This window comes from Elgaria multicarinata, chromosome 3 (assembly GCF_023053635.1).
Source record: "Elgaria multicarinata webbii isolate HBS135686 ecotype San Diego chromosome 3, rElgMul1.1.pri, whole genome shotgun sequence".
Lineage (NCBI taxonomy): Eukaryota > Metazoa > Chordata > Lepidosauria > Squamata > Anguidae > Elgaria > Elgaria multicarinata.
In genome coordinates, this window is record NC_086173.1 from 163,236,488 (window position 1) to 163,263,685 (window position 27,198).

Genomic DNA, 27,198 nt, shown 5'->3' on the forward strand with positions numbered 1-27,198 from the left:
TTCTTAATGTGATGGATGGGCTTGATGAAGTGATACCAGCTTCCCAATGTCTGGTTTAAAGTCACTTAACATGAGTCTTAAATCACCACGTTTAGTAATCTGGAGTCGATTTCTTTGCTTGGAGAGAAGTAGGCAGACCACACTAAAACTACATTCCACCAAATATGATGTTGGAAATGCAACCAGGAGCTTCTGAACCACTCTCCATAGTGCAGGATAGCGATCAGAAATTTCCTTCTGTAACCAAAACTCCTGGTATGGAAAAGACCACCTTGAGATGCCCCCCTGCTGCCCCCTTGCCTCCTAACACCCCTCTATGTAATCCCACCAGCCCCAAGGGGGCGATACCGCCCACTTTAGGAACCACTGGTATAGTGGCTCTGTTTCCCCCCTCATCCCCCCTCTGCTGCAGCGTCCTGGAACAGGAAGGACAAAAAAGGAACCAGGGTCATCCCGTGAAGTTGACTGCTGGCACATTCAGGACAAATAAAAGGAAGGACTTCTTCACACAGTGAAGTTCAGCTATGAAAATCCCTACCACAAGATGTGGTGATAGCCACCAATTTGGATGGCTTTAAAAGAGAGTTGGATCAATTCCTGGAGGAGAAGGCTGTCAATCACTACCAGCCCTGATAGTTATGTGCCAATATCCCAGGCAGTAAGCCTGTGAGCACCAGTTGCTGGGAAACATGGGTGGGAGGGTGCTGTTGCACCATGTCCTGCTTTGTTGGTCCCTGTGTGAACCGAGTGCCAGACTAGATGGTCCCTCCGTCTGGTCCAGCATGGCAATTCTTATGTTCTTAATGTCTTCTACAAAACAGTATCAAATCACAGGTGGTCCATACTTCATTTGGGCACAACACACTTCTTGCATGGCATTTCAAACTGATAATAGCCAAAATAAATACACACACACACACACACACAGAAGAATTGGGGGTTTACTCCAAACTAAGCTTTAGACCATCAAACATACACATGATTGGCTAGGGCTGTGGAAGTTGTAGGCCAAAACATCTGGAAGGCCATAAGTTGCTCCCTTGCCAGTTTAGATACAATGCACTGCCAAGCATTCTGTTCCCATGATGTCACCACCAACCACACATTCCATGGTTTATTTATTTAAAACATTTGTATCCCACCCTATATCACTAGGATCTCAGGGCGGCGTACAAATAAAATTATACAATATAAAACAATAAATATACACAGCTAAACACAAATTAAACCATGAATCAAGCTAAAACCAGTATAGAATTTAAAAGCAGTAAAAGCAAAACAGTTAAAACAATGTGCAAGCTTGGTGAATTTAGCCATCAAAGGCTTTGTTAAAAAAAACACATATTTGTACTTGGTGCCAGGATAAAGTCAGTGTCGGTGCCAGTCGGGCCTCCAAGGGGAAGCGCATTCAGAAGACACCTTAAACCATGGCTTTAACCATGGTGGTTAAGCCAGAAAGCCAGGGCGTGTTCAGAAGACACCTTAAACCACAGTGAATAAGGCTTATTGCTGGTCTTCTGAACGGGGCCTGTGTGTGTTACCTCGTACCATCCAGGGCTTCAAAGCCTCAGCAGTATCTCATGCACAACGATGACACGCAAATTTGTGAAGTGTTCCATATATTTTATCTGTTTTTAATGTTCACTGTTTTAATTTCTGTAACCCATCCAGAGAGCTTCAGCTACGAGGCAGTATATAAATGTAACGATGATGATGATGCATTGGATGAATGAGTTCAGCTGAGTGCTCTCATGTCTTCTCTTCTCCAGGCTAAACATGCCCAGTTCTTTCAGTCTCTCTTCATAGGGCTTTGTTTCCAGACCCCTGATCATCCTGGTTGCCCTCCTCTGAACACGCTCCAGCTTGTCTGCTTCTTGAATTGTGGAGCCCAGAACTGGACGCAATACTCTAGATGAGGCCTAACCAGGGCTCAATAGAGAGGAACTTTTGATCCTGCCTAGACTGCTGGCAGTGTGAAAACTCCACTCAACGGTTGAGTTTTTAGGGGGCACACCACACACGTTCTAACTCCACTGTTGTGCGAATGTGTGCTCATGTGAAGTTGAATACAATCCATCGCAATGTTTGATTGACAGTTCCTCTGCCCTCTCTCCTCCCTGGTCCTCCTGATGCTATCTCATCAGCCATTGCTGCAAAAAAACTAATCCTGGCAGTTCTCCTAGAGAGGTATTCACTAGGTATTCTCCTAGGTATTCACTCTTTTCGCTGCTCTTGCCAGAGAACTCTGTACCCAGAGGGTAAACAGAAAACTCCACAGAGCCTGCAACACAACAGTTGTCCAGGAACTCTCCTCTGGACAGTGTGGATATTCAGCATGGAGTGTTTTCTAAAAAAAGCACAACTCCATCATTGCGTGCGGTTTTCCCAACAGACAACATGTTTCTCAACAGTGGTATGAAAATTCCACCATGGAGTTCTAAAACATAAATTAATAAATGCATTTAATAAACAAAATAACCTCCTGTTACATTTCTCTAAGTTTCACTTAGTATGCAAGCAAAGCTTGTGTCTAGGTTTCACCAACTTGACGGTATTCCATTTTACCATTGCCTATTTTTTACTTTGCTTAATGCTTCAGGTTACTTTACGTATCTGATTTATTTTATTTGTAGCCACTTAAGGTTTGACCAATCTACTCATTTAGAAATATGGTAAAACACTCCAGACTTTATGCTGGGTTAGAATTATTTATTTATTATTATTTATTTTAAGCATTTATATCCCACCCTATATCATTAAGATCTCAGATAAAAGCATACAGTATAAAACAATAAATATGCACAGTTAAAAACAAATTAAACCATGAACCAAGTTAAAACAATATATAATTTAAAAGCAGTAAAAACAGGTAAAACAATCTTAGTGAGTTAACCATCAAAGGCTTTGTTATGACTGAGAGGGTTCTGGAAAGAACTGGAGTCTAGAAAGGGGGACACACTTCTGAATCCAGTGAGTGAGGAATCCAATTACTGTTTCAGCATTCCTCATTTCAACACCCTGCAGTGGAGACTTTGATGAGAAATCAGGTATCTTTTATCGCTAAGGCTCTTTCCACACTGCAAGCATTTGTACGGTTTCTCTCCAGTGTGAGTCATGTGATGTTGAAGGAGGTGTGCTTTTTTACGGAAGTTTTCTCCACACTCTGAACATTTGAAGGGCTTCTCCCCTGTGTGGATTCTTTGATGTGTAACAAGGTTTGACCTCTTAGAAAAGCCCTTCCCACAATCAGAGCAAGTATATGGTTTCTCCCCTGTGTGAGTTTGGCGATGGGAAGTAAGGCAGGTTTTCTTACTAAAACTCTTTCCACACTCTGAACATGTATACCCCTCACGGGTTCTCTGATGGAAAATAAGGTTTGCATTCCGAGCAAAACTCTGACCACACTCTAAACATGTAAATGGTTTCCCCCCCATGTGGGTTCTTTGATGTGCCATAAGAGTTGAGCTATGACTGAAGCTTCTTCCACATTCCAAGCATCTAAATGATTTCTTCCCTGCGGGTGTTCTTTGATGTAAAGCAAAGTTTGTATTCTGGCTGAAGTTTTTTCCACATTCCAAGGAGGTAAACGTTTTCTCCCCTGCATGAATCCTTTGAGGACTAACTGGGCTGTTTCCCTCTTTGTGCATTTTCCAATGAGCATTGGGGCTGGATATACAGCTTAGATTTTCACCATACACCCAGAACTCGTTGCCTTTATTTCCTTCATGTATTCTGTCTTGGCCTGGGATTTCACAGATGTCACCAACCTGAGGAACAAAGGATGCATTCTTCTGCTTCTCTTTCCGTTCCGTTTTCTTGCTCTGCTGTTCCTCTTCTTTACACGTGACTCTTTCCAACAACAATGTGCGTGTGGTCCCTTCATTCTTGCTTTTCCAACCATCGCCAGCTGAAATAAAGAGAGAAAACTGTTAAGAGCCAGAAGGAGAAATAGAACCACAAATCAGAATGGGGTTCAAACAACGTGATAACCCACCCTCAAGGATTGAGAATGGGTTAAGTGTGAGTTATCATTGACATGTGGGTTGTCATGTCTGAACCCAGACGTGATAAAAAAAAACCATTGTGAACAACCCACAGTTCACAACCCAAACTATGAGTTCTATTCATGGGTTGTGCATGGTTAACAAACTAAGCTTTGTTAGTAAGGCTGGGTTCAGACAACACAATAGCCCATGTTTCAAGAACAACCCATGATTCAACGACAATCAATACTCAACCCTTGAGGGTAGGTTATCATGTTGCCTAAACCTAGTCAACAAACACCTTAGAAAGGAGACTAAGGTTTCCCAATAGCCAAAAGTGAACTGAATGCTAATAAATACTGAATGCTAATAAACAGATGAAAACAGTCCCTTTCTACCTTAATGATCTATTAAGTCAAAGACAACGAGGAAGCCTTACCCAGAGAAGCCAGATTCCCATAATTCTCTTCCATAACCTCCACATGGAGGGCTCTTTGGCCTGGATCCAGCGAAGCCCACTCTTCATTGGTGAAATACACAGCCACATCCTCAAAGGTCACGGGACTCTGAAGGAAGAAGGAAATGTTTACTCTCTTTTTTAGTTTAGGAGAAAAGGGAGGAAGGTGAAGTATGATAGAAGCCTATAAAATTATATGTGGAGACAGTGAATAGAGTGATTCCCCACCACCCATAATATTATAAGCCAGGGACATCCAATGCAGCTAAATGGTGGAAGATAATGCTAGAACCCATTGGGGTCATTCCATGAAGCTGATTGGTGGGAGATTCAGGACAGATAAAGACTTCTTCACACAGTGCAGAATTAAACCATGGAATTCACTACCACAAGATGTAGTGATTGTCACCATTTGGATTGCTTTAAAAGGGGTTGGATAAATTCCTGGAGGAGGAGGCTATGAAGGGCTACTAGTCCTGATGGCTATGTCCTATCACCCCCATCTTGTAGTGAATTCCATAATTGAACTGCGCTGCATGAAGAAATCCTTTTATCTGTCCTGAATCGCCCACAAGTCAGCATCATGGGATGACCCCATTGGGTTCTAGTATTTTGAGAGTTACCTAGGGAGGTGGTGGGCTCTCCCATACTAGAGGCCTTCAAGAGGCAGCTGGACAACCATCTGTCAGGGATGCTTTAGGGTGGATTCCTGCATTGAGCAGGGGGTTGGACTCGATGGCCTTGTAGGTCCCTTCCAACTCAACTATTCTATGACTCTATGAGAGGGAGAAAAATGTCTCCCTATCCACATTCTCTACATCATGCATAATTTTGTACACCTCTATCGTGTCTCCCCTTAGCCCAGGGCTGGTGCCAGATTATTTTGCACCCTAGGCAGGTGAGCGCAAAATGGGCACACCATTCTGAAGCTGCCCCCCCTGCCCCACAACCCCAGCGTCCTGGCTTCGAAGGCAGCGCCCGGCTGGAAGCCGCTCCTGGCTTCGAAGCCAGAACACGGGTCGGGGGGGCGTCTTTGGAACGGCATGCCCAGAAGCCGCCCTCTCAGAGCCGCTGTGGGAGAGTGGCTTCCGGGCACGCCGTTCGGCGCCCCCCCTTACTTTGGCGCTCTAGGCCGCCACCTGAGCTGCCTCTATGGCAGCGCTGGCCCTGCCTTAGCCTCCTTTTTTCTAAGCTAAACAACCCCAGTTGTAGTAACCTTCCCTCATAGGGGAGATGCTCCAGCCCCTTAATCACTTTAGTTGCCCTTTTCTGCACTTTTTCCAGCTCCATAATATCCTTTTTTAGGTGCGGTGACCAGAACTGTACACAGTATTCCAAGTGTGGTCGCACCATAGATTTGTAGAAACGTTTGTGAGTGGCCTTCCCACCATTTCTGTGGCTGTTTTCCCTGAAGCCAAGGGAGAAGGACAGATTCTTTCAAGCCCAGGCTGAGACCCTCAGGCTGCCCCACTTCCTGTCTCCCCAAGGATCCCGCCCCTACCTGATCAGCAGCTGTCTGTCCTCCAGCACAAGCAGGAGACAACCGGGAATGGACCGCTGGTGTCACTCCATTGCCTGTGAAGGACACAAAGGGGACAGGAAAATACTGCTTCTCTTTTCCACATACTTTTTTGGGGGGAAACAGGTTTTATATTTCACTTCTGTGTTTGAAGAAAAAAAGTTCTTTCCCCCATGTTGGGTCTTGGGCCGATTTGTTGGATCTATTACAGAACCAGGGAATATATTTAAGGCAGTGAGACTCCATCTTTGATGACTGATGGTGCTATATAAATAAGTAAGTAAATAAATAAATAAATAAATAATAATAATTACCACGTTCCTGTAGAATCATAGAATAGTAGAGTTGGAAGGGGCCTATAAAGCCATTGAGTCCAACCCCTGCTCAATGCCGGAATCCACCCTAAAGCATCCCTGACAGATGGTTGTCCAGCTGCCTCTTGAAGGCCTCTAGAGTGGGAGAGCCCACAACCTCCCTAGGTAACTGGTTCCATTGTTGTACTGCTCTAACAATCAGGAAGTTTTTCCTGATGTCCAGCTGGAAACTGGCTTCCTGTAACTTCAGCCCATTATTCCGTGTCCTGCACTCTGGGATGAATGAGACAACTGGTGCTGAAAGGCAGGGAGAAATGTGGGTGTAGGGAGGCAATGTCCTAAGGAGAATCATAGAATTTTAATGCTGGACAGGACCTTGAAGATCATCCAGTCCAACCCTTGCTCACTGCGGATTCTACAATGTGGATGTGGCTGCAGCATCCCTGACAGATAAACTTCTTAAGTTAGGGTAACCATATGGAAAGAAGGACAGGGCTCCTGTATCTTTAACGGTTGTACAGAAAAGGGAATTTCAGCAGGTGTCATTTGTGAGATTCCGTCTTCATCCCAACCGTTAAAGCTGCAGGAGCCCTGCCCTCTTTTGTATCTGGTCAGGAGGGCAGGGTGCTTGCAGTTTTAACAGTCGGGATGAAGAGGGAATTTCACCAGGTGCGGGATGCATGCAAATGACACCTGCTGAAATTCCCTTTTCTATACAACTGTTAAAGACACAGAAGCCTGGTCCTCCTTTCCATATGGTCACCCTAAAGTCCTTCCAGAGAAGGAGAGCACATGAAATTTGACCCAGTCATCCTTACCCAGGAAAGTGGCAGCTTGGTCAAATTCTTCCAGAAGCCACCGGAACAGGGAGCCCTGCCTGGCACCAGAGGAAGCTTTCAGTGCCTGAGGGCCGGGGGAAGCGTGAACCTTTTTCAGCTCCACGTTCAAATCCCGTTTCGCTCTCGGAGGGAAAAGTGAGTAGGGCTGAAAGAACAAAAATGAACCACTTTCCATAATTACCATTATTCCTAGGAAGCAGGTCTACTCAGAAGTAAGCAGGAAACAACCACACAACAGCACTTTCAAACAGTATCACCTTTAAAGCCCTACATGGTTTGGGTCCAGGCTACCTGCGGGATCGCCTTCTCCCGTACAATCCGCCCCACACACTCAGGTCCTCTGGGGAGAATCTACTTCAGTCAGCAAAGACTAGGCTGACAACCATAACCCAGAGGACCTTCTCTTCTGCTGCTCCCAGATTGTGGAATGGCCTGCCGGAGGAGACTCGTCAGCTTGACAGTCTTTTAGCATTCAAGAAGGCTGTCAAGACTGATCTCTTCCGGAAGGCCTATCCAGTGGAATTTTAGGATATTTTAGTATGTTTTTAGTATGTTTTTAGGATGCTTTTAAACAGTGTATACCATGTTTAATTAGTATTTTATGCTTATGGTTGTTCCCGCCTCTATCCAATCGGAGAGGCGGGTAAGAAATAAATTATTATTATTATCTCAAATTATACGCCGCTGTATGTCTACTCAGAAGTAAGCAGCACCCGGCTCAGAAGTAAGCAGGGCCAAATCACTCAACAGCATTGAGAAGCAAGCATAAGCATCATGTCTACCCAGAAGCAAGCAGGACAACCTTGAAATGAAAGCAGGTTCTAAATCAGGCAGGTATTTTCCTCCAGTGACTCTGCCACAGAGAGAAAAGTCCGTCTCTCTGATTAGCAGCTGATTGGAGCTTTAAGGGAGTCTTTACGGAAGGGATGGACAAATTGGAGCTGTCGAGATGTTTTGGCTTACAACTCCCATCCCACCTCACCATTCTGGCTATGGCTGATGGGAGCTGTTGGACAAATCATCGGGGGGCATCAAGTTCTGACTGGAGATAAAACCAAACTGGAGATAAGAGCTTTTCCCCCTTTATGGAAGATGTCAAAAAAAAAGAAGTTAAAAAGAAGTTGTATAACTAATTGGGACTTCTACCTTTGTTTACATTATCTGTTCCTTGGGAGTATGAAGATAAAACACTCTCACCTGCTGGTTTTCCTGCTTCCTGTCCTCCGCCTGGCTCAAGAGGAAACCTTCTGCCAGGGCCACCGCTTGGGAACTGGTCTCCGCCCTGCATTCCCTCACCCAGCTTCCTATCTCCGAGGGCAGGATGGCCAGGAATTGCTCCAGGATCACCAGGTCCAAGATCTGAGCTTTTGTGTGCCGCTCTGGCTTCAGCCACTGAAGGCAAAGGCTGTGGAGTCGGTTGCAGGCCTCTCGGGGGCCCTCGGCCTCCTGGTAACGGAAGTGTCTGAAGTGCTGGAGCTGTACATCCACGCTGAGGGTATCCCCCTCAGCCAGCATCTCCTGGATAGTTCTTTCCCAGAATCCCCCCCTGCTCTCATGCATGATGGCATCAGGATCTCTTCCTTCTTCTGGGCCAGCTGGGTCTTGACCTTGCATTTTCGATCCGTGCTCCAAGGCAGCCCCCATCAAAACCGAAATATCACCTTCCGCTTTCTTCCAGTTTCTTTCTTGAAGAGAAAGAGTTCCTAAATTGGTGGGCCTTTTTAAGTTGTGGAAAGCCAAGAGGTTCTGTATTCAAAATATGACATGATCAAAGCTCTAAGGTCTTTCATAAGTAGAAGTAGATGATTCCAGTGAGTGACTGAGTCTTCTTTCTGAAGGAAAGGAAGGCAAACATTCAACCTCGAAGAGGAGCTTGAACAGGCAGTAAATGTGGTATCTTTTAAACAAGGGTGACCATCTGGAAAGGAGGACAGGGCTCCTGTATCTTTAACAGTTGTATTGAAAAGGGAATTTCGGCAGGTGTCATTTGTATATATGGAGAACCTGGCAAAATTTCCTCTTCATCACAACAGTTAAAGCTGCAGGTGCCCTGCCCTATTTTGAATCTGGTCACAGTATAGCTGCAGTATAGCTCCTGCACCTTTAACTGTTGTAATGAAGAGGAAATTTCACCATGTGTGACATGCAGACAAATGACACCTGCTGAAATTCCCTTTTCTATGCAACTGTTAAAGATACAAGAGCCCTGTCCTCCTTTTCATATGGTCACCCTAACACACTTGTTCACCCTGGGCTGTAATTAAATTAATCACACCGCTCCGTCATACTGCTCCTTGTAGTGCTATAACTGTAATTGGAATTGTTTTTAAGGATGTGTTTTTAATACTTTAATGAGAATTATAAGGATTACATTCCTATATCACCTATAGGGCAGTTTATAAAAGGTTAAAGCATTAAAAACGCTATAAAAATTTAAAACCATAAAAACATGCAACACACAATATACACAAAGACAACCTACATCTAAAACCACAGACCCAGGATCAATTAAAATCTCACCGCATCCTGTATTTTAAATTTGATTTCAATATTTCTATGTGGACCGCTTAGTTTATTACATTTAGGGGTATGTCAGTGTCACAAATAAATAAATATAAATAAATAATTGATAAATAAAGACTATTAACGACAAATTAATGAAGCAGGAGTGGACCTCCAGATGTTGGCCTACACTGCCCATCAGCCCTAGCAATGGTGAAGGATCATGGGAGTTGTATGCCAAAACACCGGGAGGGGGAACCACTTCCCCACCCCTGCTGAGACTAATAAACCAGCTCTGCCCAACCTGGCACCCTTCCCAATGTGTTGGACTACAACTCCCAGCATGCTCCGGGGCACAGCCCCACACATCTGGAGGGCACCAGGTTGCAGAAAGCTGGCTTGGAGCTTGGCCTCCTCTCTGCTTGGGGTCTTCCCAGCCCTCACTTCCCTGCCTTGCGTTTTCTACTCAAGCCTCCCATTGCAGTTCTGCGCATCTCTTGAACCCAGACCTGTGGCCACATGGAGGTGTGTGAGGACTCACCAGATCCTCCCGGGTGGGGAAGACACAGACGCGGGTCCCGATCCTTATCCCGGCTGGCTCTGGGTTGAAGCAGGAACCGGCACCAGCCTCCTCCTGCAAGCGCCCTTTGCTTCCCCTTTCGCACATCAGCCTGCAGCGTCTCCCCCAATATCATGCACAAGACCGGATGGGGCGGTGCTTTTTCTCTGGAGGACCCCCTCCCCTCCCAATTTCCTTCCTCTCTAGGAATCTCAGCTTCATTTAACCCTTAGATAGGGTGACCATATGAAAAGGAGGACAGGGCTCCCATTTCTTTAACAGTTGCATAGAAAAGGGAATTTCAGCAGGTGTCATTTGTATGCAGGCAGCACCTGGTGAAATGCCCTCTTCATCCCAACAGTTTATTTATTTATTGCATTTTTATACCGCCCAATAGCCAAAGCTCCCTGGGCGGTTCACAAAAGCAGTTAAAGCTGCAGGAGCCCTGCCCTCTTTTGTGTCTGGTCAACAGAGCAGAACTCCTGCAGCTTTAACTGTTGGGATGAAGAGGGAATTTCACCAGGTGCTGCCTGCCTACAAATGACACCTGCTGAAATTCCCTTTTCTACGCAGCTGTTAAAGATACAGGAGCCCCAGTCCTCTTTCCCATATGGTCACCCTACCTTCAAAGACTGAGCAGCAAAGATCACTCTGCTTGGGAATCCAAGCCTGAAATCTTAGCATAAAATCCAACAGAAATCCTACTTATAGTCAGTCCATTGAAATGAATGGGACTGAAGTTAGTCGTGAGTCCCATTCGTTTTAATGGGACTGTCAGATTCTACCCCTAGTTACACTTCTGTGGGATTAAGCCCCCATTGAGCACCAGGGGTAGCATCCAACAGTACTCCTACTCAAAGTAGAGCCATTGAAGTGGGTGGGCCGAATCTAAGTAGGACTACCACTGGACGAGTGGTGCACCTAGGAACATTTTAGTATTTGGACTTCATGGATTTTTAGCACCCACACCTCTTAAGAAAGCAATGTGTATTATTTATTTATTACATTTTTATACCACCCAATAGCCGAGGCTCCTTGGGTGGTTCTCAAAAATTATCGGATCCTGTGCATATTCGGATGCAAGTCTCCACTGTGTTCAACAGAATTTATTCAAAAGTGGGCACATCAGATTCCAGCTGAGAAACCCGGAGGTCACAGACAGGAAGATAAAGATACGGAAGGTGAGGGACTAGACAGAAAGAATGAATCCGAGCCGGGAATTTCCAGTGCCTTCCATGCTATGCAATGGCTATAAAATCCCATCCTGAGCAAAAAAAAAAAAAAAGTTTGCAAAACCTAATAAAAGAAAGTACTAAACATGTACAGTTTTGCGTTTGACTGAAAGGAACTCTTCACGTGCTTAGAGGCTCTGAGAAAGATGTGACATTCTTTACTGTGTTCATTTATTATGTTTTATTTACATTTATTGGTTGACCATCAACTTAGTCTCTAGGCAACATACAACATAAATCAAAGAAAAATCTAGGCAGAATTCATAAAATAATAATAATAATAATAATAATAATTATTATTATTATTATTATTATTATTATATTATTATTATTATTATTATTTCTTACCCGCCTCTCCATTTTGATCGAGGCAGGGAACAACAGTAAATATAAAATACATAAAACTGAATTAAAACATAATATACGTTGTTAAAACATCCTAAAAACATTCTAACAATGAGAGCAGTTTAGACATTGGGTTTGTCTTCACTGATGATTCAGCCTTGCTTTATGCCAGCATTTTTCAAACTAAGTGGTGCGACACATAACTGGGTCCGAGGGCTGTCCCAGGTGGATTTTGTGCTGGCTCTTAAAGAGTTAAAACAAAGCTTTATTTTCTGTTCCTCTCTGTCTCTTCAAATCCTATGCATAGAGTGACCATATGGAAAGGAGGACAGGGCTCCTGTATCTTTAACAGTGTGTAGAAGGGAATTTCAGCAGGTGTCATATAGCTAGAGTGTATAGCTAGAATGACCAGATACAAAAGAGGGCAAGGCTCCTGCAGCTTTAACTGTTGGGATGAAGAGGGCATTTCACCAGGTGCTGGGTGCATGCAACTGACACCTGCTGAAATTCCCTTTTCTATGCAACTGTTAAAGATACAGGAGCCCTGTCCTCCTTTTCATATGGTCACCCTACTATATGGAAAGGAGGACAGAACTGCTGTATCTTAAACAGTTGTATAGGAGAAGGGAATTTCAGCAGGTGTCATTTGTATGTAGGCAGCACCTGGTGAAATTCCTTCTTCGTCACAACTGTTAAAGCTCCAGGAGTTATACTAGAGTAACCAGATACCAAAGAGGGCAGGGCTCCTGCAGCTTTAACTGTTGTGATGAAGAAGGAATTTCACCAGGTGCTACCTGCATACAAATGACACCTGCTGAAATTCTCTTCTCCTATACAACTGTTTAAGATACAGCAGTCCTGTCCTCCTTTCCATATAGTAGGGTGACCATATGAAAAGGAGGACAAGGCTCCTGTACCTTTTCCCTCCCCCCCCAATCCTCCCCCCAAAGTAAAATATTGCTGACTCCGTCATAGAATCATAGAATAGCAGAGTTGGAAGGGGCCTACAAGGCCATCGAGTCCAACCCACTGCGCAGTAAGCCTGTGTGCACCAGTCACTGGGGAACATGGGTGGGAGGGTGCTGTTGTACCATGTCCTGCTTCTCGGTTCCTGGCCGATGGCTGGTTGGCTCCTGTGTGAACAGAGTGCTGGACTAGATGGACCCTCGGTCTGATCCAGCAGGGCTCTTCTTATGTTCTCATAATTTAATATTCTTATGTAACATTTCTCTACATATAGTAGCCCACATGTGGTAGATGCAACCAGATGGTCTTGCCAAAAAATATATGTAGGCCAGACCCAATACCGCTGAAGAAACATTTAATCGGCAAAACAGAAGTAGAATCAGATCACAAAAGAATAAAATAATCCGACAATATTAAGTTTAAAATAACAGCAGTAGATGTTTAATTGTTTATGATTTACATTCATTATGATTTATATTCAAGAGGCAGCTGGACGACCATCTGTCAAGGATGCTTTATGGTGGATTCCTGCATTGAGCAGGGGGGTTGGACTCGATGGCCTTGTAGGCCCCTTCCAACTCTGCTTTTCTATGATTCTATAATTGCCATAATACCGAGGGATGTTCTACATCACTCGTTGGGACAGAGTTTCAAAGGCTGAATGGAAAAGCACCACCAAATGATATTAAGAAGATAAATTCGAGGTGGAGGAAAAAAATCTTCGCCACCATCGCAGCCACCTAGTAGATTTGATAATGAGCTGAAACTACTATTTGCTATGTTGAGGTTTTCCTTCCACAGGTCAACCAGGGATTCAACATGAGCACCAGTAATAGCAGGCTCAAAATCCCCCAAACCAGTGCCATGCAAACAGTAAGAGAGCCAACTGGAAGCTTTTCCCACATTCTAAACACTCTATTTGGGCCTTGTTAGGCCTCATCTTGAGTACTGCGTCCAGTTCTGGGCACCACACTTCTGGGCCCCTTCTAATACTATTCTATGACTCTATGAAATAATTTTGTCCCCTATGAACTTTTTGATGTTCAATAAGGGAGCGCTTCCCAAAATAGCTCTTTCCACACTCCAGGCATTCAAAAGGTTTATCCCCAGTGTGAATTCTTTGGTGTGACACAAGGTATGAGTTCTGACTGAAGCTTTTTCCGCACTCCAAGCATCGGAAAGGTTTCTCCATTGTGTGAATCCGCTGGTGTCTCCCAAGGTATGAGCTGTGTGTGAAACTTTTTCCGCACTCCACGCACCGAAAAGGTTTCTCCCCTGTGTGAATTCTTTGGTGTGCCACCAGCTGTGAGCTCTGGGTGAAGCTCTTTCCGCACTCCGAGCAATTAAATGGTTTTTCCCCTGAGTGAATTCTCTGGTGCGAGACAAGGTATGAGCTCTGGGTGAAACTCTTTCCACACTCTGAGCATTTAAAAGGCTTCTCCCCTGTGTGGATTCTTTGGTGTGTCACAAGTAGCGAGTTCCACCTGAAGCTCTTTCCACACTGCAAGCATTGAAATGGCTTCTCTGTGTGAATTTTTTGGTGCGTCATAAGCTGGGAGCTGCAATTGAAACTCTTGCCACACTCCAAGCACTGAAAAGGGTTTTCCCTTGTGTGGATTCTTTGGTGTGTCATGAGGTGTGAGCTCCAATTGAAGCTCTGGCCACACTCCAAGCATTTAAACAGTTTCTCTCCAGTGTGTCCTATCTGATGAGAAGTGAGATGTGTCTTCTGAGCGTGAGTTTTTTCACACTCCAAGCACTTAAATGGTTCCTCTCCAACGTGACTGCGTTGATGCAAAGTAAGTGACTCAGCCCAGCAGAAGCTCTTTCCACACTCCAACCCAGGAAGTGGTTTCTCCGTTAGGTCAATTCCTCGATGGGGAGGCAGGTATTTAATTCTGAAGTTCTTCCCACACTCACAACACCTGAAAGACCTCTCTCCTGTGTGAGTTGTCGTATTAAGATGAAGGCTTGATCGACAACTGAATTGTTTCCCACACACGAGGCACTGAATCCTTCCTTCTCCTTCGTGAATTCTTTCTTGGACTGGGATTTCACAGATGTCCTCACCCTGAGAAGCAGAAGCTTCATCCCCCATCTTCTCTTTCTCTTCTGTTCTTGCGTTCTGCTCTTCAACCTCTTGACTTCTGGTTGTCTCCAACAACCCCCTGCGTAGTTCTCTTTCATCCTCCTCGTCCTGCCCATCACCACCTGGAAAGGAGAAAGGGAACAGGTAAGAGGTCAAGAAAGGCACAGGGTATGAAGTCAAAGAATGTACGCTATTAGTAAACTATCCCCTAGCCGCAGCGATTCCATCAGGCTACAGCTGAGGGAGAGGTGGGCCTGCACAATGACTCCCCGTCTACTCTACTGAGAGACCAGCTCTTCCATAAAAGCTGGTAGTTATGACTATTTCATAGCTTTGGAGTATCCTCACCTTGGACTACCTGCACAGTTCTGCAAATTTCCCCCTGATTCTCCGCCAGGAAGTCATCAGGGTCTCTTTCTGCTTCAGGGCCAGCTGAGTCCTGCTCATCCATTTTCAATACATGCTCCATGGCATCATCCATCAGGGCTGAAAACACAAGAACATAAAACGAGCCAGGATGAATCCGACCAAAGGCCTATTTTAGGGTGACCATATGAAAACTCCTAGATCCATCTTTGTCACTGGAGGCCCAGGTGGACTCCGTGGCATGGAGTACTTGGGGTCAGCTTCGGTTGATCCACCAGCTATGGCCTTTCCTGGACAGGGACAACCTAGCCACAGAAGTACATGCACTGGTAACTTCCTGATTAGACTACTGCAATGCGCTCTACATGGGGCTGCCCTTGAAGACGACACGGAAGTTGCAGCTAGTGCAAAATGCAGCAGCTAGCCTACTGGCGGGTACATCTTACAGAGACCACATAACACTGGTCTTAAAGGAATTGCACTGGCTGCCTATACACTTCCGGTCAGAGTTCAAGGTGTTGGTAATGACATTTAAAGCCCTAAACAGCTTGGGACCTCGATATTTGAGGGAGCGCTTCTCCTTATATATGCCTGCCCGAGACTTGAGATCTGTTGGAGGAGCCCTTCTCCGCATCCCACCAGCACAACACATTCGCTATGATGGGACAAGGGAGAGGGCTTTCTCTGTGGTGGCACCCCGACTGTGGAATGCCCTCCCCTTGGAGGCCCGACTGGCGGCAACGCTGATTTTATTCTGGCGCCAAGTGAAAACATGGCTTTTTAACAAAGCTTTTAATGGTTGAATTCACTAAGATGAATTGTTTTAACTGTTTTAATTGTTTTACTGCTTTAAAATTACATATTGTTTTAATTGGTTTTTAGCTGTGTATATTTACTGTTTTATACTGTATGCTTTTATCTGTATGCCGCCCTGAGATCTTATTGCTATAGGGAGGGATATAAATGTTTTAAATAAATAAATAAAGGAGGACAGGGCTCCTGTATCTTTAACAGTTGCATAGAAAACAGTCCGGAAACTTCAGATGGTATAGAACAGGGCAGCCAACTTGACCACATCACGCCTGTCCTTTTCCAGCTTCACTGGCTGCCAGTCCAGATCCAGGCCTGATTCAAAGTGCTGGTATTAACATTCAAAGCCCTAAATGGCTTGGGGCCAGGCTATCTGAAGGAATGCCTCCTCCCATATGTACCTGCCCAGACCCTAATATCATCCTCAGTGGTCCTTTCCATGAGCCCCTGCCAAAGGAAGTGAGGCAGGTGGCTACCAGGAACAGGGCCTTCTCTGCTGTGGCACCCTGGCTGCAGAATCAGCTACCTAGAGAGGTTTGCCTGGCACCTATGTCATACTCTTTTCAGTGCCAGGTGAAGACCTTTTTATTTTCACAGCATTTGAGCAGTTTATCATCTTAGTTTTTTAAAACTTTGCTGTTTTAAATCTGTATTTTAAATCTGTATTAATCTCTGCATTGCTGCTCAGTTTTATCCTGGTTGTGCTTTTACACTGTTCCTTTTTCACTGTGTTTTTATACTGTAGTTTGTTTTATGCTTTGAATTGTCTCCATGGTTTTAATTTTTGTGAAACGCCCAGAGAGCGTCGGCTATTGGGCGGTATAGAAATGCAATTAAATAAATAAATAAGCCTTCTCCTCATCTCTCATTCTCTCTTACTGTCAATGATGTTACGCTTACTCCGGTCAAGGAAGCTCGTAGTCTTGGCTTTATCTTCGACTCCTCGCTCTCCTTTATTCCTCATATTGAGGCAGTAGCTAAATCTTGTCGATTTTTCCTGTATAATATTGCCAGGATTCGATCATTTTTGTCTGTCTCTTCTGCCAAGACGCTTGTTCATGCACTGGTTATTTCACGGTTGGACTACTGCAACCTTCTTCTCTCTGGCCTTCCTTCTTCTCACATCAGCCCGTTGGTTTCTGTTCACCACTCTGCCGCAAAGATCATCTTCTTAGCACGCCGCTCCGACCATGTTACTCCGCTTCTGAAATCTCTTCATTGGCTTCCAATTCACTTCAGAATCCAATATAAATTTCTCCTGTTAACCTTCAAAGCTTTTCACGGTCTAGCTCCTTCCTATCTCTCCTCTCTCATCTCACACTATTGCCCCGCTCGTGCTCTTCGCTCCTCTGATGCCATGTTTCTCGCCTGCCCAAGGGCCTCTACTTCCCTTGCTCGGCTTCGTCCATTTTCGTCTGCTGCCCCCTACGCCTGGAACGCTCTTCCAGAACATTTGAGAACTACAAGTTCAACCACAGCTTTTAAAGCTCAACTAAAAACTTTTCTTTTTCCTAAAGCTTTTAAAACTTGATGTTGTGCAGACTTCTACTGTTACTTTCTACTGTTAGTTTTTCCCTACCCTGTGCCTGCTTACCCTTCCCTGTACCTGTTGGCATTCTCTTCCCCTCCTTATTGTTTTACTATGATTTTATTAGATTGTAAGCCTATGCGGCAGAGTCTTGCTATTTACTGTTTTACTCTGTACAGCACCATGTACATTGATGGTGCTATATAAATAAATAAATAATAATAATAATAATAATAATAATAATAATAAGCCTTACCCAGAGAAGCCAAATTCCCACAATTCTCCTCCATAACCTCCACCTGGAGGGCTCTTTGGCCTGGATCCAGGAGCGCCCACTCCTCATTGGTGAAATACACAGCCACATCCTCAAAGGTCACCGGACCCTGAAGGGGAAAATGCGTTCTCCTTTTTAGTTTAAAAAGGCAGAAAGCCCAGACACGACAGAGGCATATCAAATTATACATCGTGAGGAGACAACAGATAGAGAGACTGTTTATGACCCTCTTCCATAATATTAGAAATGAAAGGGAGACAAAAGGAAAGGACTTCTTCACACCCCGCATAGATAAATGATGGAATTAATTCCCGTGAGAGGGGACAATGGTCACCAACTCCGATGGCCTTGAAAGCCAACGAGACAAATTCATGGAGGAGTATAAAGCTATAAAGCTATCAAGGCCTGTTTGTCAGGAAGGCTGTATATATTCTTTTATTCTATTTGTTCACCATTCCGAAACTTCGGATAGGAAGCGATATACAGATATCTGACATTCTCAAACCATTTCCTAATAAATCTACCTACTAGAATCATAGAATAGCAGAGTTGGAAGGGGCCTACAAGGCCATCAAGTCCAACCCCCTGCTCCGTGTAGGAATCCACCCTAAAGCATCCCTGACGGATGGTTGTCCAGCTGCCTCTTGAAGGCCTCTAGTGTGGGAGAGCCCACCACCTCCTTAGGTCACTGATTCCATTGTCGTACTGCTCTAACAGTCAGGAAGTTTTTCCTGATGTCGAGCTGGAATCTGGCTTCCTTTAACTTGAGCCCGTTATTCCGTGTCCTGCACTCTGGGAGGATGGAGAAGAGATCCTGGCCCTCCTCTGTGTGATGACATTTTAAGTATTTGAAGAGTGTACCTATACCTGACAACAAGACATGAATGTGTAATGTCTAGCCCTGCTCTCCTTAAGTTGGGGGAAGCCGTTTCCAGAAACATACCAGCCTATACCAGTGGGGGAGAAAGCTCTCACGGGCTCTTCACCAGCTGGGAATAAACCTTCTCCAGACCTTATTTCCTCAAGGGTAAACAACACACAGTCAGTGGGAAGTCAGTATTCCTCGGAGGGGGAGGGCACAGAGAGACTAGCCGATCCTAGAGTACGCCGCAGACTAAAACGGGCGGAGCTAAAGGAAGGTGAGAGAAGGTCGGCCCAGCTAGCTTCTCGCCAAGGGCTCCTTCAGAATCTTATCTCCTTTCACTCTCCACACCACTGTCAATCCTAACTGACACTCTCCTGTTGTTTTAATTTCTCTCTTTCCAGTTCAATATACTGAGGAGACATTTCCATGGGTAATTGCTTTCTAGGATTTACCTCAGCTTCTCCAGCTCCAGTAACCCCGTAATACTCAATGAGTGACTATTTCAGCTCGTCAATAGATTTACCCTCCACTGGCAAACCGAAAGTTTTGCATCTATCTGTAACGGCCTCTTTCTTCAACCCCAAAACTTCCATCATTATCAGACAGATATATATGTCTGATAACAGGAAGCCATATTCCAGCTGGATATCAGGAAAAACTTCCTGACTGTTAGAGCAGTACAACAATGGAACCAGTGACCTAGGGAGGTTGTGGGCTCTCCCACACTCGAGGCCTTCAAGAGGCAGCTGGACAACCATCTGTCAGGGATGCTTTAGGGTGGATTCCTGCATAGAGCAGGGGGTTGGACTTGATGGCCATGTGGGCCCCTTCCAACTCTACTATTCTATGATTCTATGATATCCAAGAGACAAAATGGGACTAGGATTGGTTAACATTTCAGTTAGGAGTTTTAAGCTTGAGATTGTAACAATCACTAAACCACCAAAGAAAAAATTCCTGTCAGTTGTATCAGATCAACTGCTGACTTGGATATAATTTAACAAAAACAGCTAGGAACACAGTTCTTAACAGTAACTGTGTCACACAGAATGCTTGTCAAAAAGAGATTCCTTTTGATTTCTTGTCACCGCAACTGACTAGAAATTTACCACGGATCCCACCAAAGACTGATCTCTTCCGGCACGCTCATCCAGTGGAATTTTAGGATGCTTTTAGTATGTTTTTAGGAAGTTTTAATAATGCATATTGTGGGTTGATTAATTTTTATGCATTTTATGCTTGTTGTTACCTGCCTTGATCGGGATGGAGAGGCGGGTTAGAATTATTATTATTATTATTATTATTATTATTATTATTATTATTATACTCCCCCCTTTCACAGCATCACTAGCCACACCCACTCAGTCCAACATTCTGCACTCACTAGACATACAAATCCAGACATACCTAAGGGAACAGAGCTATGAGGTAATGCCCCACTGCCCCATGGCCTGTCTCCCCAATGATCCCTCCCCTCACCTGATCAGGCAGCACAGCAGCCATTTCCACGCCAGCACGAACAGGAGGCAACCGAGAATGGATCGCTGGGGTCATTTCGTTGCCTGTGAGGAATATAGAGGCAGATCATGGCTCAGTTCAGACAACACGTCAGTCGACGCAGTGTGAAAAACCCCACTGAAACGTTGAGTTTGTAGGGGGTGCTCCCCACGCAACACTTTCTAACTCCACCGCTGTGTGACTGTGGGCTCCCGCGGAGTTAAGTAAAAATCAGGGCGATGTTTGATTGACAGTTCGCCCACCCGCTCTCCTCCTCCCATAAGCTAGGGTGACCATATGAAAAGGAGGACAGGGATCATGGAAACAAGGAAAGTCCGAGTTCTTGCCTTCGTGTGCTGCTTGTGGGCCTGCTAACAGCCTCTGGTTGGCCACTGTGGGTGAAAAAGGGCCCTGGTTGAAATGGGCCTTTGGATCTGAACGTATAGTCAGGTGAGATGCTCAGGGGATTCCCCTGAAGGAGTCTAACCTTTGTGAATGGCCTTCTAACCATTTCCTGCTTTCATTAAATAGGGTGACCCTATGGGAAAGGAAGACAGGGCTCCTGTATCTTTAACAGTTGCATAGGAAAGGGAATTTCAGCAGGTGTCATTTGTATGCATGTCGCACCTGGTGAAATTCCCTCTTCATCACAACAGTTAAAGCTGCAGGAGCTATACTGCAGCGATACTGTGGCCAGATTTAAAAGAGGGCAGGGCACCTGCAGCTTTAACTGCTGTGATGAAGAGGGAATTTCCCCAGGTTCCCCATAAATACAAATGACACCTGCTGGAATTCCCTTTTCAGTGCAACTGTTAAAAGATACAGGAGCCCTGTCTTCCTTTTCATAGGGTCAGTCTAGGTGAGCATCTCTCCTCCAAAAGCTCAGGGAAGAATTAAAACGGCCCATGGATTTCAGGCAGACACCAGAAGATGAAAATCAAGTGGAAATTTGACCCAGTCATCCTTACCCAGGAAAGTGGAAGCTTGGTCAAATTCCTCCAAGAGCCACCGGAACAGGGAGCCCTGCCTGGCACCAGAGGAAGCTTTCAGTGCCTTCCGGCAGGGCGGGTGGTCCCTTTTCAGCTCCCCCAGGGCCAGATTCCGTTTCAAAGAAGTTCTCGGGGTCCTCCTTCCAGTGGTGGGCGGAGCCACAGGCAAAAGTGGGCAGGGCTGAAAGTTTTTTTTAAACAACAACAACAACAATCCCATTATTACCAAATTCCTATGGAATTCCCTGCCTCCGGAGGTCAGGCAGGCTCCAACCTTGTACTCCTTTCGGCGCCTCCTGAAAACATCTTTATTCCAGGAAGCCTTTCCTTAATATGCAGCCTTGAGTCTCTGCATTTGCTTCTTTTAAAATTTGTTTGAAGTGTTTTATTCTGTTTTTATTTTCATTTTATCTTGGATACCGCTCCGAAATTTTTCAATGCGGAGCGGTATATAAATATTCTAAATAAATAAATAAATAAATAAATAAATACATAAATACATAAATTATTACCAACATATGGTAGAAAGTGTGTCTACTCAGAAACAAGCAGGAAAGAATCACTCAGCAGCAGTTTCAGATAACATCCCAAATATCAAGCTCTTGCTACTCAGAAGTAAGCAGGGCAAGGCTCAGAAGTAAGCAGGGGAGGGCTCAGAAGTAAGCAGGGGAGGGCTCAGAAGTAAGCAGGACTGAGGTTAGTTGTCAGAATTAACACATTTAACCATGCAGTGTGGCTTCTTAACCATCTGGAACAACCCATCAACAAACCATGGGTTATCAAAATGGCTTGTTTGAGAAAATAAGCCACACAAGAGCCCCTGCGGACATCCAGACAACACACTAACCCCATCTCAGGCCCCACCCACTCTGCCACAGGGGGAAAAGCTTTTATCTCTGATCAGCAGGTGATTGAAGATAAGAGTTTCATCGTGATAGTAACTGAGAAAGGGGAACTTTAGAGCATAAAGGAAATGAAGATGACATTCCCCTTGCTACCTAGAGGCATCAGCTCCTGATCAGAGAGAAGAAACTCCCATGCCTGACTTCAGGAAACCAGTGTCCACTTCCCCATATGGTCTCCATACTTGAAATAGACTTGGTGAAGGATCCAATGTAGGGGAATGGGAGTGGCATTAGAGAAATAATAATACAGGCAAACACCATGGGAGTTGGATGTTCTCCCATTAGGTTATTAAAAAAGGGTGGGACAATTAAAAAGGGGTGACTCAAGTGACAGGAAGCTAGATTCTGGCTGGACAGCAGAAAAAAAATTCCTGACTGTTAGAGCAGCACAACAAAGGAACCAATGACTTAGGGAGGTCGTGGACTCTCCCACACTAGAGGCCTTCAAGAGGCAGTTGGGCAGTTGGGCAGCCGTCTGTCAGGGATGCTTTAAGGTGGATTCCTGCATTGGGCAGGGGGTTGGACTCGGTGGTCTTGTAGGCCCCTTCTGACTCTCCTATTCTACGATTCTAATAGGGAATTTTATCTTTGGTGATATTGGATACCTGATGTTCTTCGTGCTTCTTGTCTTCCTCCTGGCTCAAGAGGAAACCTTCCGCCAGGGCCACCGCCTGGGAACTGGTCTCCGGCCCACATTCCCTGACCCAGCTCTCTATCTCCAGGGGCAGCATGGTCAGAAACTGCTCCAGGATCACAAGGTCCAAGATCTGGGTTTTTGTGTGGCGCTCCGGCTTCAGCCACTGAAGGCAAAGGCGGTGGAGTTGATTGCAGGCCTCTCGGGGGCCCTCTGCCTCCTGGTAGCGGAAGAGCCTGAAGCGCTGGCGCTGTACATCCACGCTGAGGGTGTCCTCCACACCCAGGATCTCCTGGACGGTTCTTTCCCAGAATTCCCCCCTGCTTTCCGCCAGGATGGCTTCAGGGTCTCTCTCATCTTCTAGGCCAGATGAGCCTTCCATTTTTGATCCGTGCTCTAAAGCAGCCCCCATCAGTGCTGAAATTTCACCTCCCTCTTCTTCCAATTACTTTCTTACCTGAAGGCGTGCTCAGATCGGTGTGCCATGGAAGCTGTGGGAAGCCAAGCGGTCCTGGGTTCGAAATACGACACTGTTGAAGCACTAAGGTCGTTCATGAGCAGAAGTGGGATGATTCCAGCGAGTGACTGGGGTGTCTCTCCCAAAGAAAGGCAGGCAACTATTCAGCCTCAAAGAGGAACTTAGCACAGGGATCCCCAACCTTTTCCAGAAGGCAAACTGGTGAGATTATAAGAAAAGGCAAGAATCTAAGTAAGCACAAGACGGAAACATGGGTTCCGAGCTCTGAAACACAAAAACACTCTTTTGAACCCACAGTTTTCTCCTCCAGCGCCCATTTCTCCGAAGAGAAACAGTTGAAGGCACATGGCTCCCTGACAGAGTCTGGGCCAGGATTGATCTCAGCTTTTCCATTTAAAGGATCTTGTTAGGAAGGCCTGCAGCTCTTGGGTTTGAGACTTTGAAGAGGTGCTGCCAGCCAGAGTAGGCGTTACTGGCATAGATAGACCAATCAGAGAAGACACGAGAAGAGAGGGAGATGAGTTATTGAAAGCATCAATGTGGCACTAGGTTTTTGGAATCAGTAATGTTATTTGCTAGTGGCTGTTCTGAAAGCTGATCTATACACACACATAGCACACGCACACATGCCAGATTGAGGAACAAGCCAAGTAAGCCATGGCTTAGAGGGCCTCATATTACGAGGGGCCTCCAAATATGTTGGAGATAACTAAGATGCAAGATAACTAAAACAAAATTGCTTTGGCTTAAATATGTTAGAAAGTCTGACTTACAGCAGAGTTGCCTTATAAAGAGAAAGCGTGGCAACGCAAGATTTAGTACTGAAGGCAATAAGCGCAAGCTGGAGCCAGTTTGAAAGAAGTTCAAATCAACTGACTTTGCTGGTCCTTTTATACACATCTTTAAAGAAGGCTATTGATTACAAGTACCCCTAATCCTGCGTAATAGCCTTTCATTGCCTTTCCTATTATAATGTAATACACTTTTCTCTTTATTTTTGTGGTATGGGGCCTCTGAATCTTGATGTAGCTAATGGCCTCTTAATCTGGCCCTGACACATACACACACACATTCTCCCAGGCATTTAACAGCATATGCTGAGTTTTTAAACAGACCCTAGAATAGTTGTTTTAAACAGATATTGTCTGTTTTTGTTTGTATTTTATGGTTTTAAATTTTGTATATTTGTTTTTAATGTTCACTGTTTTAAACTTTTGTAAACTGCCCAGAGAGCTTTGGCTTTGGGGCGGTATATAAATGTTGTTGTTGTTGTTGTTGTTGTTATTATTATTATTATTATTATTAATAATAATAATAATAATAATAATAATAATAATAATAATGTTCTGTTCTCGTTGGCATATCTCATCCCATGCTCTGGCTTTGAATTACCCAGTGAAGGATCATAGAATCATAGAATAGCAGAGTTGGAAGGGGCCTATGAGGCCATCGAGTCCAACCCCCTGCTCAATGCAGGAATCCACCCTAAAGCATCCCTGACAGATGATTGTCCAGCTGTCTAGAGAGCAAAGGTCCTGCTGCTTTCTACAAACCAGTGGGTGGTGGCAGCAGCTGGGCTCTTAAGGAATCCTAGGAAAACTTTGGATCACTGACATCTAGGACCCAAGGCTAAGTGATGAAAGCCCTAAACAGCGGAGGCTGGTGTCTCCGAAGTCAGTGGGGCTGTGAACCCATTCTGGGCTTCAGTCAGAACCAGACGGAACCCTAAAAAAAGCTGTCCAAGGTGCTGAACCCTATAATCCCAAAACCGGGTTCAGCACCTCAGACAGCTCTTTGAAAATTTTGGCTGGTTCTGAATAAAACCCAGACTGGACTCAGAGCCCCAGCGAACATTTTCACAAGGAGCGAAGGTGGGAATCCAAGAACATTTCAGCTCTGCTTGGTCCGCCCACTTTCCGGCTCCCCAAAGGCCTCCCTGGTATTCCTCCCTACGACCCTACCACTGTCCGGGCTCAGCCATTACCTGATGCCTCTCGGTCTACAACTCCCAGCATGCTCCCAGCTATGGGGCACAGCCCCACACATCTGGAGAGCACCGGGTTGCAGAAAGCTGGCTTGGAGCTTGGCCTCCTCTCTGCTTCGGGTCTTCCCAGCCCTCACTTCCCTGCCTTGCGTTTTCTACTCAAGCCTCCCATTGCAGTTCTGCGCATCTCTTGAACCCAGACCTGTGGCCACATGGAGGTGTGTGAGGACTCACCAGATCCTCCCGGGTGGGGAAGACACAGACGCAGGTCCCGATCCTTATCCCGGCTGGCTCTGGGTGGAAGCAGGAACCGGCACCAGCCTCCTCCTGCAAGCGCCCTTTGCTTCCCCTTTCGCACATCAGCCTGCAGCGTCTCCCTCAAAATCATGCACAAGACCGGATGGGGCGGTGCTTTTTCTCTGGAGGACCCCCTCCTCTCCCCTTCCCATTTCCTTCCCCTCTAGGAATCCATTTCCTTTTCATTTAACCCTTAGAAGACTAAGTGGCAAATATCACTCTGCCTGGGAATCCCAAGCCTGCAATCCTAGGGTAAAACCCAACTTAAGAGTAGATCCACTGACTAGAAAAAAACCCAAGTGACTAGATCCATTGACTAGAAAAACCCAATTTAAGAGTAGCTCCAGGGACTAGCTCGGAGTGTGGCAATGAGGGACAGGGCCATTTCGGTGGTGGCCCCCAAACTACGGAACCATCTCCCTGATGAGGCTCTCCTGACGCCAACGCTGCTATCTTTCCGGCGCCAGGTTAAGACTTTCCTCTTTGCCTAGGCATATGGTGGCACATCTTAATCACCCACATGTTTAGTTTTTTAACGGTTTTTAATGCTTTATGTATGTTCTGTGTTTTAGAATTTAAAATTTTGTATACTCGTTTTTATCTTAATTTTAGAATTTCTGTAAACCGCCCAGAGAGCCTTGGCTATGGGAGCGGTATATAAGTGTAATAAATAAATCAATAAAATAAATGAACTAGAAAAAATGATTTGTTCTTCTGTGGATTCAATGATTAAGAAGAAAATGTTCTAAGATAAAAGAAACAGGGGATTTTGATTTTTATAATTATAGAGTAAGAGAAGATATGGTTACATAAGAAGAGCCCTGATGCTGGATCAGACCAAGGGTCGTCCAGGACTCTGTTCGCACAGTGGCCAAGCAGCCATCGGCCAGGGATGAACAAGCAGGACATGGTGCAACAGCACCCTCCAGCCCATGTTCCCCAGCAACTGGTGCACACAGGCTTGCTGCCTCGAATACTGGAGATACATATTTTTGCTGTGGAGAAAATCAGAAGTCCATCTTAACTTTGTATGGTTTTGTGTTTTGTATGCTTTTCCTGTATTGTGTTTATAAGTTGTTGTTGTTCTGAAATAATAATAAAAAATTAAAACGGAAAAGCGTAGATCCACTGAAATGAATGGGACTGAAGTTAGTAATGAGCTCCTTTGTTTCAGTGGAGCTCATTACCCTTAGTCATGCTTCTGTGGGATTAAGCCTCCGTTGAGCATAACACAGTTAGGGAAATGGTCTGATATGAGAGTTCTTAGGGTGGTAGTATGTCTTACCAGATCTTGTACTCATTAATTCAGAAGTGAAGTCTCCCAACTGTGTCCAAAAAAAGGCCTCGCTCTGAAGTGTGGGTGCATCAGATTCCAGCCAAGAAACCTGGAAATTTCACACACAGCTAGACAAAAAGATATGGGAGGTGGGGGACTTGACAGAAAAAATGAAACCAAGCAAAGAATGGGGACGTGGGACAGCCCTCCTTGCTATACAAAGGCTGATGCATTAGCAAAAACAAACAAAAAGGAAGCACTAGTTTGCAAATCCTGCCAAATAAAACGAAGTGCTGAGCATGCAAAAGTGTTTTTGCATTCAACTGGAAGACACTCTTTCCATGCCCAGAGGCCCCGAGAGAAAGAGATTTGACATGCTTTACTTTATTTATTTACATTCATTGGTTTCGTCTAGGCGCCGTACAAATTAAATCAAACAAAAACTTAAGAAAATCATGCAAACTTGGGAAAAGGTATTGGAAAACTGCTC

At 45.1% G+C, this 27,198-nt stretch overlaps 2 protein-coding genes across 3 annotated transcripts; both read right to left on the reverse strand.

The window, feature by feature from the left end:
* Positions 1–2,809: 2,809 nt before the first annotated feature.
* On the reverse strand, positions 2,810–10,266 carry LOC134396383 (zinc finger and SCAN domain-containing protein 31-like). The gene is made up of 6 exons (XM_063122864.1): positions 10,156–10,266; positions 8,310–8,797; positions 7,092–7,257; positions 5,942–6,015; positions 4,423–4,549; positions 2,810–3,907 (listed from the first exon to the last, which is right to left on the reverse strand). Exons 2-6 carry the CDS (start codon positions 8,754–8,756, stop codon positions 3,006–3,008), a joined length of 1,716 nt encoding a protein of 571 aa, XP_062978934.1. The 5' UTR covers positions 8,757–8,797; positions 10,156–10,266; the 3' UTR covers positions 2,810–3,005.
* Positions 10,267–13,546: 3,280 nt separating this feature from the next.
* On the reverse strand, positions 13,547–25,498 carry LOC134396336 (zinc finger protein 436-like). Of its 2 annotated transcripts, XM_063122802.1 has the most exons (7): positions 25,370–25,498; positions 22,645–23,349; positions 21,114–21,315; positions 20,128–20,210; positions 17,766–17,892; positions 15,154–15,291; positions 13,547–14,927 (listed from the first exon to the last, which is right to left on the reverse strand). In XM_063122802.1, the coding sequence occupies exons 2-7, from the start codon at positions 23,083–23,085 to the stop codon at positions 13,714–13,716; spliced, it is 2,205 nt and encodes a 734-aa protein (XP_062978872.1). In that variant the 5' UTR covers positions 23,086–23,349; positions 25,370–25,498; the 3' UTR covers positions 13,547–13,713. The 2 variants fall into 2 exon arrangements, with proteins under 2 accessions (XP_062978872.1, XP_062978871.1); XM_063122801.1 differs by lacking the exon at positions 25,370–25,498 and having other exon boundaries at positions 22,645–23,391.
* Between the last annotated feature and the right edge of the window lie 1,700 nt (positions 25,499–27,198).

What these genes read in the sequence shown, in the direction of transcription:
- LOC134396383 (XM_063122864.1), bottom strand. Translation starts at nt 8,756, where the DNA reads ATGGGGGCTGCCTTGGAGCACGGATCGAAAATGCAAGGTCAAGACCCA. An exon ending in CCAAGCTGCCACTTTCCTGG is followed by an intron (nt 6,016 to 7,091) that starts GTAAGGATGACT and finishes TGTCCTTCACAG; the next exon opens with GCAATGGAGTGACACCAGCG. An exon ending in TGGGAATCTGGCTTCTCTGG is followed by an intron (nt 3,908 to 4,422) that starts GTAAGGCTTCCT and finishes TCTTTATTTCAG; the next exon opens with CTGGCGATGGTTGGAAAAGC.
- LOC134396336 (XM_063122802.1), bottom strand. Translation starts at nt 23,085, where the DNA reads ATGGGGGCTGCTTTAGAGCACGGATCAAAAATGGAAGGCTCATCTGGC. An exon ending in AGAAGCACGAAGAACATCAG is followed by an intron (nt 21,316 to 22,644) that starts GTATCCAATATC and finishes AAAAACTTTCAG; the next exon opens with CCCTGCCCACTTTTGCCTGT. An exon ending in TGGGAATTTGGCTTCTCTGG is followed by an intron (nt 15,292 to 17,765) that starts GTAAGGCTTATT and finishes TTGTGTTTTCAG; the next exon opens with CCCTGATGGATGATGCCATG.